This window comes from Lygodium microphyllum, chromosome 5 (genome assembly GCF_053477565.2).
Source record: "Lygodium microphyllum isolate KBCC chromosome 5, Lygodium_microphyllum_v1.1.10, whole genome shotgun sequence".
NCBI classification, from domain to species: Eukaryota; Viridiplantae; Streptophyta; class Polypodiopsida; order Schizaeales; family Lygodiaceae; genus Lygodium; species Lygodium microphyllum.
This window is the reverse complement of record NC_141139.1, coordinates 123757896-123776725: the sequence shown is the minus strand read 5'-3', so window position 1 is coordinate 123776725 and position 18830 is coordinate 123757896. Positions and strand designations below refer to the sequence as shown.

General features: G+C 44.0%; 1 protein-coding gene across 6 annotated transcripts in view; it reads right to left on the bottom strand.

Annotated features, from left to right (window-relative positions):
* NOL (NYC1-like protein) overlaps window positions 1–18164 on the bottom strand; it is a 54025-nt gene extending 35861 nt beyond the window's left edge. For 2 of the 6 annotated variants that reach the window (XM_087678350.1, XM_087678353.1), the window contains exons 1-5: window positions 17787–18161; window positions 5476–5544; window positions 5205–5293; window positions 4399–4443; window positions 4090–4176 (exon numbers count right to left, since the gene is read on the bottom strand). In XM_087678350.1, coding sequence (XP_087534476.1) covers window positions 4090–4176; window positions 4399–4443; window positions 5205–5293; window positions 5476–5544; window positions 17787–18054 — 558 coding nt within the window. In that variant the 5' untranslated portion in view covers window positions 18055–18161. Of the gene's footprint in view, window positions 1–4089; window positions 4177–4381; window positions 4444–5204; window positions 5294–5475; window positions 5545–17786 lie in introns of all 6 variants that reach the window. The other 4 variants (XR_015690933.1, XM_087678352.1, XM_087678354.1 and 1 more) reach the window with 4 other exon arrangements.
* Window positions 18165–18830: the final 666 nt, after the last annotated feature.

Below are 18830 nucleotides of genomic sequence, written 5' to 3'. Positions count from 1 at the left end.
CGACTGAGTGGGCCCAGCACAGTGGTCAAGGATTGGTTGTACTTCTCTTAGACTTCGAGAAAGCCTATGATAGGGTTGACTAGGACTTCTTAGAGGGCACCATGTTGAGGTTGGGCTTCCCCCAGGCAAGGATCCGTGAGGTCTCTGCACTTTACAGATCAACTACCAGCAGGTTTCTCATAGGTGGCAGGAGGGGGAGGAGTTTCGGCTAGAGAGATTGGTCTGACAGGGCTGTCCTCTGGCCCCGTATCTGTTTCTACTCTTTGCAGAGGCGATGTCCTACTTCCTCCGGTCACATGTGAGTGGGCTACGTGGCCTTCAACTTCCGGTGAGGGAGGAGTCGGAGCTATTAGATTCAGAGTATGCAAATGATACCGCACTTTATATAGAGGACAATGAGCTAATGCTAGAGAGAGTGAGACTAGCTCTTGAGGTGTTTTGCACTGCAGCGAGAGCGAAAATCAACTAGCGAAAGTCCGTTGGTTTTCGTACAGACCTGGACTCTAGCACGGAGTGGGGCGTTCACTTTGGATTCAAATGGGTGAGCAGAGGGTAGACTGTCCGATGCCTAGGGTACTAGGTGGAACTCGACATCACTCCTGCCCAGCAATTTCTTCCACTTCTCGACTCTATCAGGCAGAAGCTAACCTACTAGAGTACTATCCGCCTTTCCTTAGCACGCCGAGCCCTGGTGGTCAACGAGGTCCTCCTAGCGACGGCTTGGTACATCGTCTCGTGTTGGTGCTTTTCCTCGTCTTGTGTAGTCCAACTTTGCCGCCTAGTGCAGAATTTTCTCTGGGCCAGTTCCGACGGTTCCAAGGATTCTCGGGCCAAGGTGGCATGGGTGCCCATCATCCGCCATCGGTCTGAGGGAGGGCTTGGGATCATAGACCTAGAGTTCCAAAGCCTGGCCCTTTTGGGCAAGCTAGTAGTCCGCGGGCTCACGCCAAGAGGGCAGACCTGGAAGGTCCTGCTGTAGAAGGGTTTCCAGGAGTGCAGACCTAGGCTTGGTGGTGATTGGAGGCCATCCTTGAGATGGATCTTCACGGCGGCCCAGATCCTCCTTCCTCCTCCGCAATCTACTTCATATGTGGTAAGGCCTCTGTAGGGCCATGATTCAAAGCCCCCCAAGATGCCAGGAGGAGATAAACCACCAATCGGTGGTCAGGAACCCCCAAGTTAGAGATAAGGACAGGATAGAGATTGGCGAGCACCCCCACATCCAATGGGCTGGCTGGGAGGCCGGCCTTGCTCACACTATCAAGACGTAGCGGAGGTATACAGGATGGTGGACCAGGAGGTGTTGCAATGGCATCAAGTTGTCAAAGAGGAGCAAAACTGAGGAGAAGGGAGATTGGTGTAGCGATACCTCAGGAAAGGCTTGACCCCCAAATCTGAGAGCCAGTAGAGCATGGCAAGGTATGGGCCGCTATATTTTCACCGGCACGTATCCCCCTATAGGTGAGAGGTAGAGTGGGTGGCACCCCCTATGGGATTTTCTTCACCATGCAGGAGGGGGGGTGTTTCATCCTTGATAGAGGGCAGTAGGATGAGGAGATCATTGTCCTTCCTTGGAGGATTCCTGTGGTTGGTCTTCAGGGAAAGACCTAGCGTCTGGACCCTTACGTGTTATGGGATGATTTCTGGGAGTGGCGCCTCTAGATATGGGAGAGCAGGCCACTTTGATGAGCTGGAGTGGGACCCCGGAAAGTGGCTATGGCCAGCCACTATAGTCGCCAAGAAGCCACTAAGGTTCTTGGAGTACACATCCAGGATTAACAGACATGTACTGATGCAGGAGGACAGGACTAGGCACCTTCGTGTAGCAGATATTGAGCAGAGCACAGCATCACAAATGCCTTCCGTTGGACTTTCTGGCGCCGCCTATGGGATAGCTGGAGGCAAAGGAGGGTATCGTATTTCCTATGGCTTTTGGCACGTGGAGGTCTAGCGGTGGGAAGTTGGCTAGCCCAGATACAGCAGGATGGAGGGTGTAAATGTTGCCCATAACAACTTTTGGAAACTCCAAAGCATTGCCTTCGGTCGTGCAAGGTGGCACAGCTCGTGTGGAGAGGAGCATGCCGCATTTTCCGCCGTCTGGCACCCAGCCTTGGATGTATCTCGTGGGGAGCTTTCTGCTGGTAGGCAATCATCCAAGGCTGAGGCCGGGATGCAGGAAACGATTTTCATTATTGAGATTGGGTCTTGCACAGTGGTCGGCTTGGAGGCTTTACCCAGTCGCCAGGTATTGGAGCCCATAGTAGACCACTCTGAGGTATGAGAGATCGTAGGGAGTCTTACTAGATGGCACATCTGGAAGGCACACTATCAGGTTTTTGGCAAGGAGATCCTTTCAGTATAGGCAACTTTGGCAGAGCTCTGGACTTCCATCATCCACTCCCTCCACGGCCGGTGGGACCACAAGTGTACGGCGAGTCTCGAGCTCGTCATCCGGAGCTCTGTTTTCACTTCTTGTGCACAGGCAGCCAGGACCTATTCTTCATGATGCAGCAACCCCAGATGGCAATACACCCCCCCTCCATGGCTTCTTGCCCCCATCCCCCCCAAACCACCTTGAGAAGCTTGTATACATGATGTATTTGTGACTTTGCATCAGCTCCAGCTAGTTTGTTGAGCATGAGCACTCCGTTGTAATCAGTTTTTTTTAGTAATATAATCAGCCACACTTTACTTGCAAAAAAAATAGTGTGTGCAGATATCACCCTAGTTTGAACTACATGGCTTTAGCATGGATAGACTACCCCTCTTTTAGTATTCTCTTGATGCACCATCTCTTACTCTCAGCCACTCAGAGATTGGCAACATCATCAAAGTGCACCTCACCTGACTGGAAACCGGGAGGGTATAGTTGACACCAGTATAGGAGTTGGGGATGAAGTTGGCTTTCTACTGAGAGCATCTTCACCATATCACAGATGATGGCTTTATTGTCTGTTTGAGATACATGGATGCCTACCTTTTCCATGGGATTTTTTCCGTGGGATTAGATGTGCTATTGGCCAGTTGCTCAGCTCTTGGTTGGAGATTGAGACTGGCAGATATAGATCCATACCCCTAGAGTAACGCATGTCAGATACATGAGCTAGAGCCAAAGATAGAAGAGCACTACATTTTCTATTGCCCAGCATAGTATGAGATTGGGGGCCACTTTCATTGTCTCTTTAGAGATGGATTTGGACCACTATCGACAGTCATGGATTGCACTGATCAGTGATGTCCTTGAGATATGGCAGCTTAGACAGCTAGTCCAAATGTGCCAAGCAATCAGATTGGCAAGAAGGTACACCATGGAGATGTAGCAGCAGTGAGTGCACAGTGGAGCAAAAGGTTTTGTTGTGGGGACCTGGTCAACGGTGCACACAGAACCTTATGTGATCTGGGCAGTGGTGTTTCATTACATCTAGGTGCACTGCCAATAGTTTTTAGCCAATCCACTGGCAGAAGTGAGGGTATGAGCACATTCATATGCCCAAAAATAGGACCCCCAATGATGATGCAAAATCAGCTCAGAAGAAGGGCTGGAAATTTGGAACAATTTATTAAAGATTTCACTAAGATGCAAAATGTTCTTGCTTTACCAGATTAAACGCCTACCCAAAATAACAGAAGACAATGACAACCCATCCTTGCTAAGACCCTCTTGTACTTCTCTTTCTTTTCATGAATAAAACATACAGTTATAGGTTAACTGCGTACAAACAATAGGGACAGAAGAGGAAAATTGTACAAAGGAAACGGGAGAACTTCACAACTAGCTGACAGCTCTGTGGGATAAGTCTCTCATACATGCAGGAAGAATCACCAAATGGGCTCTGGGTAGAGCCACCCATCATAATCTTCCCAATCCTTTTAATGTATAAGATATTAAGGAGAAGTTCGTTTTAGAACTTGTCTATCATAGATGCAGTTTCCAAACCTCTAAACAAAAGAATAAGTCCTAACAAAACTCTCACTTGTCCAAAACAACTTAAGAGGTACGCATTATCTGACTTTCTAGAAACAAGATCTCCAATCATGTCAAAGAGGGCATACATTCCTCAAAAGCATGTGCTGAATAGTTACACTTACCCAAATATCTACATATCCAAGCTTAGATTTGGCAAAAGCCACCAGCTCTTGTACACTTTCTCCAATTCTAACATCCACAGTGGTTCCCTGAAATAACATCAACATCTTTATGGTCAATCACCTTAATGGCAATAGCATTTCTCTACGCTTCACTACCTGCTTATTGTACCAAACCTGTAGCAAGAAAAGCCCCAAAAATTAAAGTGATTAAGTTTGATTTCTATAGACAAACTGAGCCAAGTTCTTGTTTTAAGTGTGTGTTTGAATTCGCAGTAAAGAACTCAAGACATACAAAAGCACGTTGCTCACCAAACTCCATTGTGAGATCTCCCACAATTTTCTCAACATTTTCACCTGTACACAGAAACTTGGCAAAGTAAGCTAAATGTCAAACAGCCATGCAGTGCCTGAATTAACCCACCTGAACTGTAGAGATCAACAAACAACAAATGGATGAATGAAAGGTTAGACACATAGATTAAGATGATTTATTATCAAAAAGTGAGACTCTAAAAGCCTCTCATCAAAAAGTCTAGAAAACATTCTAAACAAAACGAATCTTTTTTGAGATTACAAATGTAAGCTAAAGTACAACTCAAATTTCAATTTCAGCTTACCCGATACTTCCTATGTCCCATTTAATTGGTTGTGCACACTAAAGAATGAACTCTCTCTTCAGAGCATTCTTCTCATGGTCATTCTGCATGATATCCTCTTTGTTTTGAACATCGTGAAAAAGAACTTGTATTTCTGGACCCATAGATCCCTGAAAACTCAGTCACTGGAAAAGGGAGTCCACTCTACCAGTTGTCAATGTTTTATGCAATGCACCTTGTCACTTGGGGAGGTTATACCTTCTGCTTATAAAGCCCATATCATTTCAGGAAGCCACAATCTGGCATTCCAGATAATGTAGATTTAAGTCCCTATAAAAAGTTGAGTTTGATAAACTTATTTTATTATGCTCTCAAAAAATGTCAAGCCAAACACATGATTGAACTTTCAAGCTTGCCCAACTTTGCATGTGGTCTTATTCCTAGCCAATGAGATCAGGAAACCACTTGGTCAACATAATAAGATGTCGACAAAGAAAAGAGAGAGCCTCACTAAATTACCTTAAAGATGCACCTTAGGCAGCAGCCCAGCATTGCTTGACCTTTCTTTTTACTCACTGAGAGAATTTGTGGGCCAAAAAAGGGGCGTCCTAGAAGAAAAAATTATAGCTGCAACTTGTCTAAAATCTAAATGCTGAGTGTTTGAAAAGGACCTCACAAAACAGTGCATAATAAAGAGCACCGAAAGTTTTCAAACATTGTTGCAAAAGATAAAGAACAAGAAATTATCTCAAGGGAAACACCAAAGCAACAGAGGATATAAAGACCATACCTGAGCGTGAGCATATCAAGACTTTATCACCTTCACACAAAAATTTCTTAGCAAGTGCGTATCCAATTCCTACACAAGTGTCAGTAATATCAAAAGTTACAAGTATGCCATTGGCTATTGAGATTTCCTCTCCACAATTACTGCAAAGAACAAGTAATCATACAAAATTTAACTCAGCTTTGTAGATGTTCAACTCACCTCTAAATTTTGGCTTCAAAAATTTGGAACTAAGTGAAACACTATATTGGGGAATATGGGAATTTCCCATAAGTTTGGGACATGTGATCAAATCTTTGGATTTGCATTAACTTGAACACTATAACTCCAATTCAAGCACTCTATAGCTCAATAGTTTAATAATAGGTCACATCATATGGTTTTGAGAAACTTATGGGAATGTTATCCGTGTACCACCTTTTTAGTATTCAAGAAATGGGAATTGGGAGATTCCCAAACTCATTAATATTGTGTTGTGAGGTAAGGGGTATTAAGTAACCAAAATTAAAAGACTGCATTGATACAAAATTATCATGCATTAGATCCAAAGTAGGCTCTACAAAAATGGGCCCAGTAGCATACATTTTGTTGAAAATGCATTTTAGTCTAGCAATAGGACAAATGCCAAAAAATCCCTTATGTAAGGACATATTGAGGGCATTCATTCTTATCCCTTATTTTCAGACTGTGCAAGCACTCCATTCTCTTCATCATCAGCATCTTCACCACTCTCCTCTGTTGTCACCGGTCAGTTGCTGCTGCCCTCACTGCTGCCCCTGTTTCCATCCTCCAGGTGACACCCAGCTCCCGCAGGTGCTGCCCAGCTGCCAGAGGTATGACTACTGCTGTCACCAGCTCTAGGCAGTGCCGGCTTGCCCTTGGAGGTCTCGTACCATCTTTCATGTTTGCTGCCAGCTCTCTCCTCCATAGACAAATGTTGTCATGAGTCATCTCCCCTTTCTCGGAGGCTATAATTTGGTTCCAGGCTGCTGTGCAGCATCAACATCATCATTTTTGAAACAGTTGCCAGCTCTTTATTCTCCTCCAAATGGCTACTTTTTGGCTGCCAACTGCTCCAAACTCCATCAGAGATTGTCAGCTGGCTCTACGTTGTTGTGTTTGGTTGTACCAACCCTAGAGACTGCTGCATTTCAGGATCCAGCCTGCTATCATGCTGTCCTCAGCTCTCTACATCAGATTTTCACTCCATTGGTGATTTGCTGCACTTGGGGATCTGTCCTCCAAGGGCAAATCTCTCCCTTGGTCCGCTCCCACAAGAGACAAGACTATTGAACAGTCTCTACTCCTTGAGCATCCTTCATGTGTATATATCATCCTTTTCATTCATTATTTTGTTCTTTTCAGCCACCAACGACCATGTAACTTCTACAATATGCCTATTTTTCCCTTCTACAACTCCATTGTGTTGTGAGTTATACCCACATGTAAACTATTGCTTTATACCATCAGACCTCAGAAACTCACTAAACTCATTAGATAGGCATCACCCTCCTCCATCTCAAACAAGCCTACTTCTATTTCAACAGCAACCTTGAAAGTTCTGAATTTCTCAAACAATACACCCATACCTTTCTAAAACAATCATACACAAATGTAACAAAATACTTGCTACCACCAAGGAATATATTCTATGTAGGCCCCTAAATATCTGTATACACAATATCAAGTATATTACTACTTATATTTCTATCATGTGAAAAAGGTTGTCTCGCCTACTTCCCAAATTAACGTGCTTCACAAACCTTATAGCAATTCTAAATACAAGAAAATGTTAACTAACACTTTGGACTATATTAATTTTAGCCTTTGAACACTTGCATGTCCAATACATTTATGCCATATTTCAATGTTTACAATTACATCTTTGCTTTTAGTATACATATTTGCATTTATAACAGGGATTCTAGCATCCAAAGTAAACATTCGGCTAACTCTACTTTCTTTTGTAATCAACCTACACTTATTATTAAAGTCTGACCAACAGACACTAAATTCTTTGTAACAGATGGCACGTGTAATACATGTAATACATTTGACAAACGTTTTGTTTGACCATCATGCAACCACAATAGAACCTTTCCTATGTGTCAAATTAAGCGGCACAAATCATCGCATGTCTCTACATATCCTAGACTTTATGAATTCTACATTTCTCCAAATCATTCACCATGACTCATTATATTATTCAATGCAATTAAATCAATGTATCATACATCATCGCATGTCCCCTTTCTTATAACAAGAGCCATTTTTTTCTACATGACAAAAATGTTCGTAATCATAATTGTCATGTCTTGTCAACTCCTGCTTGTGAACCTTAGTCTAAGTCAAATGAGGACTTTAGGAGCTCTGATCTGTCTATCAATTGTTTTAACAGAGGAGGTAACTCATTCTAGAGCACTTAGTTTATTATCAGTGCCTTTTCTTCTCCACTCCGGATTTTGTGTGCATTTCTCGAGCAATTTCTACAGTCAGTCTCTCTCACTTGCCAGACATTGTCTACTTGTTCCTGGACTTTTTCTAAGATTTTTTGGCATTTTACTGGCATTAGATGCTAGTCAACCATATTTTGACCCCAAATTTCAAGTCAGCCAGATTTGGGAGTATTTGGCTATTTATAACCTCCCCCGCTTGGTTGGCAAATCATTCATTCATTTATAGCTTTTTTGTGCACCTGACAATATTTCTCCCCCAAGCAGATCCTCTACATCAACTCCCTTGTGATCTTGTAGCTGTTTCCTCTTGTTTCGGGACTATCTACTACCAAAACGCAAATTTCTTATGGGTGTCTTGCAAGATTTTACAGATGTCTTACAACCAATCTCGTGGCTTTGATGATACAAATGAGGAGCCTTCTTAGCAATCCTTTGAATGGCGGCGAGATTATTGCGCGGATTATGAAGCAATAGGTCATCTAGCCCATTTATTTAGGAACCCTCTCCTCCCCATTCTCTCCATGTTTCACAAAAGGCACCTACTGCTAGCCTCCATATGCCATCAATGGCACCCTCTAAACAAGTACCCATACTCCCTTCTTTACCAAAAGAGAACCGACTTTATGGTTCAAACTACTTACTTTGGTCGCATAAGTAGGAGTGAACTAAAGAGTTGTAACTCTGTTGCTTTGATTTATGTTTCTCTCTTCTTCAATGAGCATGGTGCTGGATTTAAAAAAACTTAAATAATGGCAAAGAATGAACTATTTCAGGTGCTGCAATACGCCCCCGCCATCACTTGTTCCCCCCCGCCAACTGTCCATGGCCGCCCCAATGCCCCCCCCCCCCCCAGTGACACTGCGTTTCCAAACCCCCCCCCTCCACCTATCACTTCAACAGCTCCTTCGTCCAGCACCATCTCCGTGTCCCTCGTCCAATCCGGCTCCCTTGTCCAACGCCACCTCCATCTCCTTCGCCACTGCCTTGCTGGCTGAATACTAGCTACCGACACCCCTCCCCCCTTCCCCAACAACATCTCTGCCTGGCCCTGACCCCCCCTCCCCCCGCCTGACAATCACGCTGTGTCTTTTCAATGCCGATCTCTAGCAGTGTCCAGCACACCCCCCCCCCCCCACCGGCACAAGAGTTTGTCCCCCCCTCCCCACCCCCCCCCCCCAGTTGCTCCCTCCCTTTGCAGCAACCTCCCCCCTCCCCCCCGCCCGATAGCATAGCAGCGAGATCGGTAGGTCCTTAACAAGAACACGCAATGGAAACCTCTAGTCAGACGCTGGTGCATTCTACGAGTTCTCCCCAGTCAAGCACCATGTGCATCGTCCTATCTGAGGTATAGCTCTTAGCCGTCCACGCCACAGAGCTGGAGCTTAAAGAAACAACGATCTTTGGTCAAGTAGTAGGACATTCCCCATCCAGGGCCCAGCTTCGGGATTGGCTTCGCTCCACGCTGCGCATTGGCACAGCGCAGATAGCGGAGGCAGTTCTAATGGATCAAGGGATCTTCATGGTTCGACTTACCTCAACGGACGCAGCGAGTAAGCTATTGGCTAGCTCACCCTATGTCCCTACAAGGGGGGTCATGCATATGGTCCCTTGGTATAGTGGCTTCACAGTGGAGGCATTCGCGCTTCACAGCAATTTCCTCAGACACCCGGTCACCCTACTATTCCCCGGGCTGGCGATAGAGTATCGTCGGCTCGTGGAAGACTTCGGACGGCTCTTCGGCACAGTCCTTCCCGCCTCTTTCACGGACGCAATGACAACCATAGGAGTCCCAAAGGTACAGGTGGCAATGAAAGAGACAAAGAATATACCACAGTTTCTAGAGATTGAGGTAGGCGGACACTCCTTCAGGCAACAGGTCATTGTGACTGGGCAGCCAAGGCAGTGCCTACGTTGCCATGACTTTGGGCATATGGCAGCAGAGTACACGCACTTCGGAGCTAAGGCGGCTTTACCAACAGGCCCACAAGTAGGCGCAAATGGCTTTACGCGGGTCCAAAGACGACAAAGAGGGACACGACAGGGGGGGGCCGCAACCAGCCCCTCAGACACAACCATGGCAGCAAGGTACACGAGGGCGAGTGTCAACCCCTCAGCAAAGCACCACGTGGCCCCCCCCCTCTCCCCACCCCACCCGGCAGGACCACATGCCCACACATCCAACCCCCACGGAGGCGACACAGGCCGCCTCACCCGAGGGCCCACCCCCTTCCCCACAATTCCCCCCCTAACCCTAGTCCACAGTTCCCCCCCCCCAACACCCGCCGAGTGCATCCAACCACCCTACCATCCCTAGATCCTCCCTCTCCCCACCATCACCCTCGTCGTCCAACCCCCTTGATCCCCACCCAGCACACGTGGCCCACCCACCACCCCCCCCCCCCCGCCCCACACAGGAGATGAGGAGCTCCACACATCGTCATCCTCCACTCGCCGGCAGTCTTGCCCCTCTTCTCCTCCCCACACAGCCACTAGTTCATCTGTTCATGCTGCCCAACACACTTTCCCAAGACACGCACAGCTGCTACCACGAGTTTTTTCGTAGTGGGCCGTGGTCTTACTTGAGAGTTGCTGAGCGCGGAGAGTTTCCACTACCCCTGGAGGTGGGAATCTTCATAGTAGGCAAGTCTAGGAGCAGCAAGGTCCACCTACTAGCACCACCAGCAAATGGACCAAACTATGCATTCTTCCTCCAGACCTCTCACACAGGAGACTAGACAACATCGCAGATAGAGGAGGAGGTGAAGAGCCAAGTGGCAGACCACATCTCCCAATGGATGGAAAAAGGTGGACTGGCACTTTTCTCCCAGCAGTGACCAGGTTGCATGATGGACATTAACTAGTGGGCTAGGGCCGACATCCCTCATCTGAGCATTATTTTTCGAGCCCCTCTATTAACCCTCAGATGAACAATGTGAAAAACCTAGAAAATCTAAAGCGGAAGACAAGGCCAAGGCAAAGTGAAACGGAAGACGAAGGTGCGCCAAGAAAAATATGGAAACACAAGTGCTAGAAAGTCCTAAATCAAGGAGAAAGGCACACAAGAAAAAGCGCAAGTCAATACTTTTGTAAAAGAGTGCAAGGTGCACCATGATTTATTTTAAGAGCACTGGGCTCTCACTGTGTAAATTGTAAAAGTAGATGGACGGTAGGAAAGAAGCTAGGAAGATAGGAGGACAATGGGAAAAAGGGCCTAGGCCATGACCGGCCATGTAAAAAAAGGGATAAGGGGATGACCGTCCAAAAGGGATTTAGGGCTTTGTATATAAAGTTGAAAAGTGAATGAGAAGCTCATTCTTGTGTGTGGCCAAAAGTGGCTCTTCTTCTTCTTTTTATTCTTGTTGTTGCTTGCTTGAGCTTGTGCTTGAGAAAGAGTGTGTGAGAGTGTGAGGGAGTGAGTGTACTCTCCAAAATCCCTCCAGTGTTTGATGGAGTGGCAAATGCATTGAGGGCGCACACATTATCAACTCCTAAACCTAAAGAGAAACAAAGTCCAGAAACTAATCTCCTAGCATCATTGTCACCTATTCAATCTGAGTCACGGTTCCCTAGAGAAGCACTTCCGGAACTATATGTGATAATATAGTCAAGAGTTCCTTTCAAGTATTTGAGCACCCACGTTCCAGCTTTTCAATGACTTTCTCGTAGTTTGTTTAAGAACCTACTCAAAACACCAATAGCAAAACTAATATTTGGTTCGGAGTTTACACTGCTAGCAAATATGTCAACTCATGTGTGAGTCTGTACATGCAGAGCCTAGTCACAGGATATTTTAGGCATTTTTTATGGTCATTTTGGTCATATTTAGCATTTATTACTGGCTGACCAGCACTAAACGTTGGCCAACCTAATCATATTGAGGACATATTTTTGTCCTATATATTCAAGCTCCTCCTCTTTAATCAGTCACTCATTTTCCATCATGTGTGGAGACTCCATGGAGAGAGGAGCCAGTGCCAATGCCCACACACCCAATGACTCACTATTCTATGCGACTGTCTCCTATTGGATATATGGATTTCGTTTCCCGAGCATACATCTAAGTTCTCATCTGTATTGTGTTCTTCAATGTTCTTTCTTTTCCTTTCTCTTTTGTCTTGTGTTTCAGCAGTTTATTACAGCATATGTTCGCGCTTCCATTGCTGCTCCACTTCTGACATGTTATCAAATTTCACGTTCTGTCCTCTTGCTGTGTTTTCTTTACTCGTTTCAGGACTGTTTTGACCAATATTGATCAAGCGGCTGCTGCTCCAACCAAGCGACCTTGTTTTCTTGTGTTTTTGTTAACGTCAACATATGTATCACCTGCGTCAACCCCGCTCCTACCTGCATGTCAGTCCCAACCTACGATTGGTGTTTCTACATCTCCTCCTGGTTGGATGATTGCATTATCACACCGTTTTTGTTGTTTCAAGCAATTTTTGACTAATTCTTTTACTTTTCGCAACAGATTTCTTCTTGTTTTGGTCAAATTTTGGTGAATACTGCATGTGAACTCTCATTTTCTGTAGTCTGCACTTGTGGTTTGGCTGTGTTTCCTCACTAAAATCCCTTCTTTTCTCTATTTCTCTTCTAAATCCTCTCCATATGGCTCCCCTATGCAGGCCCACTGATGATAAGTTACATGGACCTGATTATCTTACATGGAGTGCTATGATGAAGGCTTGGTTTATACAAAAGCAGTTATGGTACGTGGTTTGCGGAGCTATTGAATGTCCTCATCAGCCTTCTCCTGTTCTAGCTAATTTTGATGAAGACAACCATGAGAAAGTGGTGCTTACATGGGATTCGGGCGATTCACATGCTTACTCGGCCTTGCTTTGGTGTATTTCCAAAGAAGTCCTACCGGCGGTTACCTCCTACAAGACATCTTCAAAAGTATGGACAAAGTTGCAACTAATGTACGCGACACCTTCCACCATGAGGGCAGTTACTCTTTATGGACAGCTCCAACAAATCCCGTTCGAGACCAAAGATACCATCCAGCCTTTTCTACTTTGTGTGACCCAAATCAAGGACCAACTTTGGCAAATGCAGTTTGCCCTTCCAGAGGCTCATCTTGTTGGACTCATACTCTTCAAACTCCCTCCAGTGTTTAATGGAGTGGCGAATGCATTGAGGGCGCACACATTATCAACTCCTAAACCTAAAGAGAAACAAAGTCCGGAAACTGATCTCCTAGCATCATTGTCACCTATTCAATCTAAGTCACGGTTCCCTACAGAAGCAGTTCCAAAACTGTATGTGATAACATAGTCAAGAGTTCCTTTCAAGTATTTGAGCACCCACGTTCCAGCTTTTCAATGACTTTCTCGTAGTTTGTTTGAGAACCTACTCAAAACACCAATACCAAAACTAATATTTGGTTCGGAGTTTACACTGCTAGCAAATATGTCAACTCATGTGTGAGTCTGTGCATGCAGAGCCCGGTCACATTACTTAGGATATTTTAGGCATTTTTTATGGTCTTCATTTTGGTCATATTTAGCATTTATTGCTGGCCGACCAGCATTAAACATTGGCTGACCTAATCATATAGAGGACATATTTTTGTCCTATATATTCAAGCTCCTCCTCCTTACTCAGTCACTCATTTGCCATCACGTGTGGAGACTCCATGGAGAGAGGAGCCAGTGCCAATGCCCACGCACCCAATGACTCACTATTCTATGCGACTATCTCCTATTGGATATATGGATTTCGTTTCCCGAGCATACATCTAAGTTCTCATCTGTATTGTGTTCTTCAATGTTCTTTCTTTTCCTTTCTCTTTTGTCTTATGTTTCAGCAGTTTATTACAGCATATGTTCGCACTTCCATTGCTACTCCACTTCTGACATGTTATCAAATTTCACGTTTTGTCCTCTTGCTGTGTTTTCTTTGCTCATTTCAGTACTGTTTTGACCAATATTGATCAAGCGACTGCTGCTCCAACCAAGCAACCTATTTTTCTTGTGTTTTTGTTAACGTCAACATATGTACCGCCTACGTCAACCCCTCTCCTACCTGCCTGTCAGTTCCAGCTTGCAATTGGTGTTTCTACATCTCCTCCTAGTTGGATGATTGCATTATCGCGCCGTTTTTGTTGTTTCAAGCAGTTTTTGACTAATTCTTTTACTCTTCGCAGCAGATTTCTTCTTGTTTAGGTCAAATTTTGGTGAATACCTGCATGTGAACTCTCATTTCCTGTAGTCTGCACTTGTGGTTTGGCTATGTTTCCTCACTAAAATCCCTTCTTTTCTCTATTTCTCTTCTAAATCCTCTCCACATGGCTCCTCTGCGCAAGTCCACTGATGATAAGTTACATGGACCTGATTATCTTACATGGAGTGCTATGATGAAGGCTTGGTTTATATAAAAGCAGTTATGGTATGTGGTTTGCGGAGCTATTGAACGTCCTCAACAATCTTCTCCTATTCTAGCTAATTTTGATGAAGACAACCATGAGGAAGTGGTGCTTACATGGGATTCGAATGATGCCCATGCTTACTCAGCCTTGCTTTGGGGTATTTCCAAAGAAGTCCTACCGGTGGTTACCTCTTGCAAGACATCTTCAGAAATATGGACGAAGTTGCAGCTAATGTACGCAACACCTTCCACCATGAGGGCAATTACGCTTTATGAACAGCTCCAACAAATCCTGTTCGAGACCAAAGATACTATCCAGCCTTTTCTACTTTGTGTGACCCAAATCAAGGACCAACTTTAGCAAATGCAGTTTGCCCTTCCAGAGGCTCATCTTATTGGACTCGTACTCTTCAAACTCCCTCCAATGTTTGATGGAGTGGCGAATGCATTGAGGGTGCAAACATTATCAACTCCTGTCAATTTTACACATATGACTTTGATGCTACTTGAGCATGAGGCATCATTGCGGTTTTAAGGGAGACTTTCATTCAGTTCTAGTAAGGCTCTTGCAGCTTCAGAGATGGTTTTGAAGAAGAAGAAGTCAAAGACCCAGTGTTACCATTGTGAAAAGAAAGATCATTTGCGGAAGGATTGCAAAGAGTTAGCAGCCTCCAAGAAGAAGGAGGAGAAGAAGACGAAGCAAGATGTGGACTCCTCTGATGCATTTGTCGCCCTTCAATCCATGCCATCATTGGTACTGCGTTTGACCAGCTTTTGCTATTGCCTGGCAGTCCACACTATCAACATCTACATTCATTGTTTTCTCTCTCATTTGCATATCCCTAACACTGATCCGACACCACTCACTACTGCGTTGGCTGTTGTTCAACATCCGAAGGCTGCCTTGCTCCATTTCGAGATCCATCAAAAGTACAACACACTCTCGCTTAGCACCTCTGCATCGGTCCTCAAGACATGAGAGTTCGGGGTACAGTTTTCATTCCTACACGGTTTGTTTGCTGCATGAGCATTATTTAGTCATTCATTCAGATATTCAATATTTAGTCATTCATTCAGATTTCCATTGTATTCATTGTCTTTGAGTTACTACCCTTGCACTAATTGTGTTCTGCTGAGTTTATGCTTTGTCGTATGCTTTCATTTATGTTTTGCATTAGGTTATGAGCAAAATGTTATAGTCCCTAACCAACTGGTATTTATGGCATTTCCACTTTAGACCAAACTGTTGCACCTATGCACCTCATCTTTGCCTACACATGTGCTCCATCTCCTCCATGGTATCATCTGATTGCACATTGCATTCTATTGGAGAGAGGGAGACTTGGAGCACTCTATTGGTTGTTCTAACTCTTGAGGTTTGTAGACACTCTCAAGATTTGGTGTATGGATTCCATTTCCCGATTTCTCTATTATTGAGTTTATCAATTCTAGTCTTTTTGCCCCATTCATTGTATGTACAATTGTCGATCTATTTTGCTTTCATTGCATATCTCTATCTCACAAAATCAATAGGGGATGGAAACTTAGGCAAAAGACAAATAATCAAAATTTCACAATCATCCGACGTACAGCCAATCTGTACTTCTTGGGCCTTCAATTCATCTATATATTTGGTGAAAAACGCATTGGAGATACCTTCCCAACCAAGACTTGTATACTTTGGAAGGTGCACTAGAAAGGCCTCCATCTCTCCCCAATTAATATCAAAGTCCAACCTAGAAACCCAATCACTCGAGACCTAATTGCACACCAAATCAAACAAACATTGTCAAGCCATCATGGCATCATGTAATAACACTTCCATAGGAACAAGGAGACCCCTAGGGAGAGATCCATACACAACCCAATCTCCTTCAAACTAAAACCATTGCATCATGGGAAACTCCATACCTTCCCAAGCATACTTTTGCTACAGCAAAGCATAAAACTCATGATGCTGATGGCTGTGATTATAAGAGCTTCAAATTTAGCAAATGGTTTACATTGAGAACATGCTAGATATCTTCAATGGCAACTATGTGTTTGGTCAAACAAGCTAATTGGAATATCTAACTCAAGCAATGCACACCCCAATTGACTCGCGTTACGCACTCCAAGAAACAACGATAGCAAAAATCGCAATTGGTATCTAAAAAGGCACATTATAAATCCCATATTGATGAGTAAGTTCCTATACACTTTGCTTAGAGACCCCATTAACTTGAACTCCCCAATCAAAAGCAACATTACAAATATGTATCATAATTTTGCTGCATATACTGCTGAAGAACATCATTATGAAGAAAAGGCACATTGCATTGAAGGGGTGGCTTATGTAGTTAGTTCTGTAAACATCTGTTGGGTGATGCAATAACTCAACATCAAAGGGTGGTGATCAGGAAGGACCCATTGCCTTAGCACATTTACTGAAGCACTTATGATAAGAACAAACCATGCTAGGATATGTACATAATATATGGACTAGCCCAAGTGCCCTGATGCTGCTGAGACTGAAAAATAAAGCCCTGATCATCTCGATGCCACCAAGACTGTAAATAATGCATTCATGGTACATTAGTAAAGGCATCTCACACTTATCTCTCTAGTCCAGCCATAAATGAATGTGGAATATTTGTTTGGGCTGAGAATTCACATGCATTAAATTTCCCAATAAAAACCCCTGGTTTGGCATAATGTAAAGACTGCAAATCCAACCACAAGCAGTATCAAGAAGCAACTTCATTCGGTGCAACAGACCTGCCACCCCTAAGGGATCAGTTTCAACAGGACTCCATCACAAGAAAGTGTCAACATACATCCTACATAATTATCTAAGTCCGAAACCTTGAATGGACTGTGTTCATAACCACCAAACACTAGGTAGATTGCAACCTCAAAGATACGTAGAGAGTAACAGATGGAACCAAACGGCTATACAAATATATGATGTACTTATTGTTTCTTTGTTTTACAAAGGGCTACAATGACAAGAGAAAGGAATCACAAAGTGAGCACAATCAGGATGGTGCAGATGATATCCATCCATGGAGCAGCCACCTATCTGAGGATCATACCAGCAGAAAGCCGTGCATTCCCCGAGAGGTTAACATCAGCCAACTCTGTCAAAGCCCTCTATATGATGTGTCTTGTAGGATTGCAGGAGAACCAAGAGCTCTTGTACACATTAGTGGCATTAATTTTTGTTCTATAATATTTTTCTGTTTACCCGTGATGAGACATGGGTTAGTTGTACTCATCATCTTGGTCTTATGACCCACATGGGTCATATTCGCTTCTAGTGGAGCTCTCTCTCTCTCTCTCTCTCTCTCTCTCTCTCTCTCTCTCTCTCTCTCAACCACTTTGATATTTATCACAAAGAACTTCTCCATGCACCTAGAATGTGAAGCCTCTCATAAACGAATTTGCGCGTCAAGCATTATCATGTGCCACAGTCAGATTAGATATTTAAAGTGAGCTGGTACTGGAACTAACCTTTGGATGAGCCAGTGATGAGGACATTGAAAGGAGGGGCTTTGGCCTGGGAAGTAGGGGAGGATGCAAGGGATGGGGTTGTCTGGAGCTGGGCTCTCAGCGAAGCGACAAGGGGCAAGTCTTGCCTGCAGGAGCGGCAGGAGGAGGAGGAGCTAAACGAGAGTTGGGTCCTACGCGAAAGCGGCTGGCTCACCCGTGCATGAGCAAGAGAGGACTCGGTCAGGCTTACATTCGACAGTAACCTCCGCTCCCATGCAATGCTTCCCATCTCTCTCGGTCTCTCTCTCTCTCTCGCGTAGCCGTCCTTACAACCTGTTATCTATATCTATTTCTAAATCTTCTAAATCTAAATTATCTGTTGTTGCGAATGGGATCGTTGCAATGGAATCGTAACTCGTTTGGTTTGAGTTTTCAAGGTAATCCCAACCTACATCTTTACAAAAAGAATAATCACCTTGCATTTCAAATAACTAGTACACTTTGAATTTTTTAGGAATAGCATTGTCAATAGCATTGAGAACCTTGTGAACCTATTTTACAACGGTAACTTCTAGAGTTTTACATTTTTCACATAGTTGCTTCCCTTTTCCCACAAAATTTTGAACATACATCGTGATTTGCACTCACATAATGATGTCATTTTTTAAAGTTCTTGAAGCTATGACACAAATTCTTGGATATTAAATGTAAGTTTTACGTGATAACTATAGCATATGAGATATTTCTCAATACTCCCCCTCAAGCTTAGAATAAGCTTGTAAATATAATACTCCAAGTGCACTCCTAAAATACTTAGACTAATCTTGACCTAATGCGTTGGTAAAGATGTTAACTACTTGATCATTTGTTTTGATATCTACCAAGTCTCTCTCTCCACCCAACACTTCCTCTCTGATAAAGTGGTAGTACACTTCAATATGTTTTACTCTTGCATGATAGACTAGATTCTTTGCAAGCATAATGCTACTAATGTTATCACTATACATGATAACTCCACCATCTATCTCGATTCCTATGTCACATGGAAGTAGTCTCAGCCATGTT